We start from the raw sequence: 7,315 nt of genomic DNA, 5'->3' as shown, positions 1-7,315 counted from the left end.
AATGTCAATCACCCTGACCCCAGTCCACCGCTTCCTCTTTATTGTGTTCTTTCCGCAGCCCTCATTTTCCCATACTTTTGACTGTTCTCATAACAGCCCTTGGCTATTCAGCCCTGGGTATTGACTCCTTAATGACAGCGGCTCATGTGTCTCTGAGAGGCGGCCTGAGAGGGAGGGGATGTCATCTCGGATGTCGGACAAGCATCAGAGCCGCTTAATCAAATCACAGTGAACTGAGTTTGTAAATGGCAGCCAAACAGAGCTTTACGGCCTCTCTCTCTCTCACACACACACACACGTACACACACACACACACACACACACACACACACACACACACACACACACACACACACACACACACACACACACAGTATTCAATCTCTGCTGCATGAAAAATGATCCAAACTTTTAAAAAATTGTACACCTTGAAACACGTTCCTCTTCTGCCCATGAAAATGTCTTTACAAGAATGAGTTATTCAGTGTTTGTGTCTCAGATGCTTTGTAATAACGAAGTCCTTTGTTTGCATCTTTTTGTTTCCTCATCCCACTCTCTCTTTCTCTCTCTCTAGGTGTGCCAAGTCAAGTCAGATAAAGACAGTCTCCAGCAGTAACATCTTCTTTAAAGGCAGCAGGTTCAGATACAGGTGAGGCGGTAGTCAAGTTATTTTTCACACAGACAAAAGATATGTAACGGTATGTAAGATATGTAAAGGAAAGTAAGTGAGATCTATATGGGTGATAAGAGTCGGAAAACAGAGACAAAGGAGAGGAAGTTGTGCATGGATTTAGGGGGAGATACAAAGCTACATAGTCGGATTGAGAGAGTTTAAAAATGTAAATTCACACGCAGTTCATCGTCAACACTCTACGAATCCATCACTCTATTTTGCAATTCAACATCACCTTTTACTGTAGATGAAATGGTTTGATTTCCGCCAATTATTGTGAGTATGACTAAAACCAACAACAGTGACCTTGCTCTAACATAAAAAAACGTAAGATTTACCTTGAGTCTGACAACATGCTGTAGACCTAAAGTGCTGCTTGTCCTCTTTGTACATCAGCACCTTCATCTAGCTGATTTACTGACCCTAATATCACAGGAAAGTCTCTATATAAGTCTGTTATTGAAGCCATGTTAGCTCAGATTCTCTCAGACAAGCTCTTTACCAGGCTTACACTTCAGTCTGCTCTATTTCATCAGCTAGCTAAAGCAGTTTGGTTTAAGAGCTCAATGATGAGCAATAGCATATGGAGTTTGTTCTGAAATATGGGAATTGGTTCAAATGCAAAGAGGGAAAGAGATTTGTGGTACACAAGCAGAGGCAGTTTTCATAAAACAGAGCGGATCAGATCCTCATATGCCAGCATTTTCCAGCATAGACCAACATTTTCCAGCACACAGTACTGATATGACTCTCCACTTGTATTATCAAGGGGATGTCTACCACCCCAGATGTTTCATCTAACCCTCTAATTTACAACCTAACCATCAATCTTGGCAACAATAGACTAATGGGTGGGATGGTGGAGCCTGCTGGCTTGAAACAGAGTGGTCAGAGTCTCCAGTCTCCCAACAATCAGACTAATGGAGCTACTGACCCTGCTGGCAGGAAGCTGCCTGCTTAGCAGCACAGAAACAGCACTGATTATGAGCAACAACTGCAAAACAGATGTCTCTCTTGCCTCCAGTTGTTATAATTTAACATATATCAAGGTTGCAGCACACAGAAGGGTTTGGCAAAAGGTCTTTAACACAATATGAACCTGACTGAAGCCTGAGAATTAGATTGTATATCAAACAATTTGAACATTTTTAACTCTTCTATAGATTTGCTTCTGTGCACAGCAATGACCTGTCAACTTATTAGCCACTTTTGCCCTTTGGTTTGTTTGTTTTATGTTGCCCTTTTGTTGTGTTATTGTTTTATTTATTTATTTATTATTTGTAATGTCGTTTTGAAAAAAGCAACGTGGAAGAATATAAATTACATTATTGTTCCAGCAGATGCACCTCTTTGTCTTTGTCTTTCTTTCCATGAATGTGTGTTTCTCCCTGTTAGTGGAAAAGTAGCCAAGGAGGTGATAGAAGCCAGCTCGAAGATTCAGAGAGAGCCACCAGAAGTACGACGGTAAGGTTAAATGACCACTCACCTGCGCTCTCTCATGCAGTTTTTAAAATGTTAAAAATGAATAATCATCCCTTCTACTGAGGGATTATGAAAAATCATATTAACATCCATGCATGGGAGCATGGAAAGATACACATCTCAGCGTAACACACAACACTCAGCGTAGTTGATGTTTGTGTTTTCAGAGCCCAGTTTGGTCAGAGTAGAAGTTTTAACTCTCTGAGCCATAAAAACCTTATTATGAACATGGAACCGCTGGTACCTGCACTGCCCTCCACCAACGAATACGAAGAGACAGCCACAGAAAATGGTAAGATATTACTAACTCTACACACACACACACACACACACACACACACACACACACACACACACACACACACACACACACACACACACACACACACACACACACACACACACACACACACACACACACAAACCTCCTGCCCCGGACCTCTGAAAAGTCACATGGAGTCTCCCTTGTGGATGAAGAAGCACATGCACAACCCTCAGACAGAAAGCGTTAATTGAGCAGCTGATGCTCTCATCCCTCCATCAGTCTTGTCTCCCTGGAGACACCAATCGCAGCATGCTAAAAATACCCTTCCCATGATCCTCCCTGAGTTTACCGCCATGCCTCTGTGTGTCTGTGGGTCCATGTATCTGACTTTGTGTGTGTTTTACAGAGGAAGGTACACAGAGCCAGCTTGTGTTATCATTAAGGAAAACTCAATTAGAAGTTATGTCTTTGGCTTCAATGGGTCTGTCTTCGTTTAAGGACACGTATGCTTCTGTGCGCACATGCAAGCTTAATTTCCCTTTATATAGTTGGATGTGAATATTCAGTTGTTGCTTAATACATGTGAAAGTGGAACCTATCCATGCTCAGCTTCATCTGCTGCAATTGACATTGAACCCTGTATGCATTACCCTTCATGATGCCAGCCACAACAGCAACGCTGGTATTGTTTTCACCTTGTGAGTCATTCTGAAACTTGAGCTTGATGCTAAGATAGCAATTGATTAACTCAAACTCTCTTCATAGAATCATGTAGCACAAGGCAATTCATAGAAGAAAACTAAAAAACACCAGGGTTGAAATAATATAAAAAACATTGATTAAAACTTCAAAACTAAAATTACTCCAAATTAAAAGCCAGATTAAAAAACTATGCTTGATTCTAATACCAATATGCAGTTTAAATGTTTATATTGCTGCTGTACTACTGTATATTGCACACTTCTCTCAAGGAAATTTTGAGCAGATTATTTAAGTATATATGATATGTAGCCATAGTGGTAAGGTGCATAGTGAGGGTGATTGCTGAAGGGTATTTCAGTTGAGCTATCCATCAGCTGGCCCGTTGACACCTCACTCTCAGCTGAACTCTGATCAGTTTTCTCCCCATGAGAGGGTACTGTAGAAGGCTCTGGTAAGGTGATGTGGCCAAGCAGAGAAACACTGCCCAGGAGAAAACCCACTCCAGCAGCATAGAGTCGTTGGTATTTAAGGATTTATGTAGTCTATAAAAAGTACTCACAACACTGTGGGTTTAATGTTTCCCATGGGATATTTTCTTTTACCTGTTATCGTTATTCTCTGTTACTTTTTCTCTACGTTATTATTCCTGACACTCCCCACTGTGACCCATTGCCTATTAAAGCATACATTTTGTTGTTAGGGAGTAGGGAAGAGGACAGGGTAACACAACACAGGGTCAGAGGAGTTAAAAGAGATGGAGATAATCTGAGAGAGGAGAAGATGGACTGTAGGGCGGAGAAGATACAAATATTGAAATCAATGCCTACATTTGTGACATTAGTTTAGATTTGATTTTTTTAAAGATGAAAACTCACCTTGAGTGCACTTTCTACCAATTGGCGCCTGGGTCTCTGCCGTAAAAATAAACACAACAGAACCTACTTTTCCCGACAGACACAGACTCACCTGGGATCTTGATGAAATAAGCATTTTCAGCTACCTCAGAACATCTTCCCAGTGTGAAACATCACACATTATCTGTGTTCGGCACAATCTGAAGTGGCCCCTGACAAAAAAACACCCTCTTGTTGGGGCTGTGGGGATCAACAGTCTTATTATCTTAAATCTATTGTCCATCCACTGACATCAACATGATAGTAAACTTCATGATGTTCAGTTATCTTTATAGGAGGATATCAATGTTTACCCAAAAACATACAGAGGAGGGGGTGATACTTTTTCAAGCACTAAGTAGGGTCACTTTAGATTGTCCTCAAGAAACTCAGAGCAAACAAAGTGCCTCAAAGCACTTAACTGCTCTTAAAGCTGAATGCAGTGAGTAATGTAGATGAGTGTATAAACATTTTTATCAACTCAGTCAAGTTTCTTTCATCTCGATTTTAGCAGCTCGAAACAGTTTTTAAGTGCATAAATCCTCCTGAAACTATGTGTGTGTGTGTGTGTGTGTGTGTGTGTGTGTGTGTGTGTGTGTGTGTGTGTGTGTGTGTGTGTGTGTGTGTGTGTGTGTGTGTGTGTGTGTGTGTGTGTGTGTGTGCTGTGTTGTATCTTCATCCCTCCATCCATCCCTTCCTCAAACCACAGGAAACGACCTTTTGTCTTCTCTCCTATTACGTAACTCCCTCCCTCTATTTTTTACGCCCCACCCGCTCCGTACTTCCTTCATTGTCACCCACCCGTACCCTTTAGGCCTTCACACATGTGCAGTACAATCACGCAGTTGTGCCATCACTCTCTTCCAACTGTTAATGGACTTCTCTCGTGCGCCTCTTCTGGCAGGATTTATGGCCATCACCTCACTTTCTCCCCCTCTAACCCTCTCTCTGTCTTTCTTTCATCTCCCCTCATCCAATTTAGAGGAAAATCAATTCTTCTTGGCTCAGGGTCGAAAGAGCTGCAACAGTAAGCATCCTGGCTGTCTCAGTTAGTTTGGGAGGGGCAGGAGGTAGTCATAAAATCAAGGGCCTCATTCACCACTGACAGGATACAGGCGGAGTTACAAGATTCAGTTTGAAAATGCTTTCTGTCCTACTCTGTGTTGCATGCTACTCAATTAAATAAAAACATTTTAGTAGAATTTGAAAAATCGTTGAACTAATCATACGTGAAGGATTGATGATAAGCTAATGAGGGAAACGTTTTTGATCTTTCTCGTTTTCTGTTCATTTGTGGTTTTGTCAGATTGTGATGTATTAATTACATTTTGCCCTGAACAATCAAAAGGTCAACCCAGAAGTACCCAGACATAGATGATCACGCTCTGGTCTGTCTAACACTTCTCAGTGGACTGTGACAAATGTGACAAATTGCCACAGTCGAAGGCAGAGCCATAAAGATCAACAAGATGCAATGAATCGTGCAAATGGGAATATCACCACACACTTCTGTACAGTTTCTCTCCAATGGTAAAAAACAAAAGTGTTTGTGTGAATAATTTAAAGGCACTGTACTTGATATTCATAACTATTTTCTATGTAAAGATATAGTGGAGTGACGGCGTCCTGAACAGAGAATGAAGTCACTCCCCCTCTGTGTGTGTTGTCATCCGAGTTTCTCAGTTGCTTGTTGAGATAAATGTTTACTCATCTTAGCACAAATGGCCCATCGCTGCATGAAGTGGGTGGTTTTGAAAAGTAACAGTGATTGGCTACAGTAGGTGCATGGAGATGAGAATGTAAGCAGGATTTGAGCTTTTCTCTCTAGCTCTCTTTTTATGAGGCATTATCTTTCAGTTTTTCAGGTTTTCCGTTCATCCATCCTTCCATCCCAATCTTGTAAATATAATATCTCAGGAACCCCTGGAGGGATGTCCACTTGGACTCCTATCTAATTGTCACTGTAACCTCAGACGCATTTGTTCCCATAACTCAATAATTCCTGCATTAATTAGGACAACATTTCACATACACATTATTCAACGCCATAATTCAGGAACAGAAAGGGAGACATTTGGTCGATTACTGAATTGGTGACACTAACCACACTGAAGATGTGTGTGAAGCATCCATGTTTCGACAAAAATACACTTAATACCTTTTATGAAATTCCTTTAAAGTCTTCACTGCATATATTATGTGCGTCTGGACATCTTTGGATGTAAACTGTAACTTGACTCATTGGCTGAGGCATACCACCACATGGCGGGGATTGTGGTTTAATTTGTCACACACATGCTTCTGTCACTTTTTGCGTGTAAATTACTCCCCATTTGAATGTTTTTCGTGTCTTCTCTATGTGTGGCTGTTTATACAGATATCAGAAACACTTATTTTTATGGACAACAGATCATTCATGCCAATTAGTTTCCAGCATGTCGACAACTTTAAACAGTCAAACACTGACTGTTTAAGGAAAGCTGCTACAAGGACTTTGGGATAAAGTGTCCTTGAGATGGTCTAGTATCACCGTCTATATTCAGAGCACTAATCTCAGCCATTAGAGGTGAAACAGGAAGCTGACCCAAGGTCGGTGGTGACCTTGTTCTGTTTGTACAGCCTGTCCCCTTCTTATCTACCAAAATCCACAGATACACACACACACACTAGTTACACACACTAGTTATGGATGATTCGTAGGGATTAGACTTCATATTCCTGTCTTATTTGAGGCTTCATCTGCACCCCTGCCATCACTAAACACAACAAAGGGGACCCTGGATGTGATACAACAAGCCTTCTTTTTTCCTCAAGCAAACTACTTTACAGTTTAATTCATATTGATACTAGATATGTGTCTTCAGTCCACGCTAAACTGTCTTCAATCAAATATTAGCTCAGAGGGATGTATTTAAGTGAGTGAAGTCTGTCAAGTGTCGCAGATTTATGAAAACAAGTGAAGTGAAACAGAGATAAATGTTTCTGATAGGAGGATTGGACTGAGATAAAGAAAGACTTGCAGAGAGGAAAAGAAAGTGATCCCCATCCCGACCCAGGTCAGTCCTGCCCTTTTGTAATCAGAGTTAGATTAGCTGCCCCTCTGCAGCCAGGACCACCTGGTTATATATAGCAACTGCAGCATTGGGCCTGATCCTCCTCTAATGCCCCTCCGCTCTTTGTTAACATCGCTGACATTCACAGGAGGGCCCGACATGTCTGTGAATCAGAGAGAGAGAATGTGTCTGGTGTATGTCTCTCATCATCTCTGTATAGGCTTGTGTGTGTGTTTGTACCCATCCC

At 41.4% G+C, this 7,315-nt stretch overlaps 1 protein-coding gene across 1 annotated transcript in view; it reads left to right on the top strand.

The window, feature by feature from the left end:
* The window catches only part of frmd3 (FERM domain containing 3), a gene marked incomplete at its 3' end in the record, with an annotated part of 58,072 nt that overhangs the window by 43,530 nt on the left and 7,227 nt on the right, over positions 1-7,315 (top strand). Inside the window, exons 12-14 of the mRNA XM_083913226.1 lie at positions 575-649; positions 2,069-2,137; positions 2,323-2,447. Of these exons, the coding sequence (XP_083769352.1) occupies positions 575-649; positions 2,069-2,137; positions 2,323-2,447 (269 nt within the window). The remainder of the gene's footprint in view (positions 1-574; positions 650-2,068; positions 2,138-2,322; positions 2,448-7,315) is intronic.

The sequence above is a fragment of the Echiichthys vipera genome (genome assembly GCF_963691815.1).
Source record: "Echiichthys vipera genome assembly, chromosome: 4".
NCBI lineage: Eukaryota > Metazoa > Chordata > Actinopteri > Perciformes > Trachinidae > Echiichthys > Echiichthys vipera.
The sequence above is the reverse complement of the archived record's forward strand: the minus strand, read 5'-3'. Positions and strand labels throughout refer to the sequence as shown.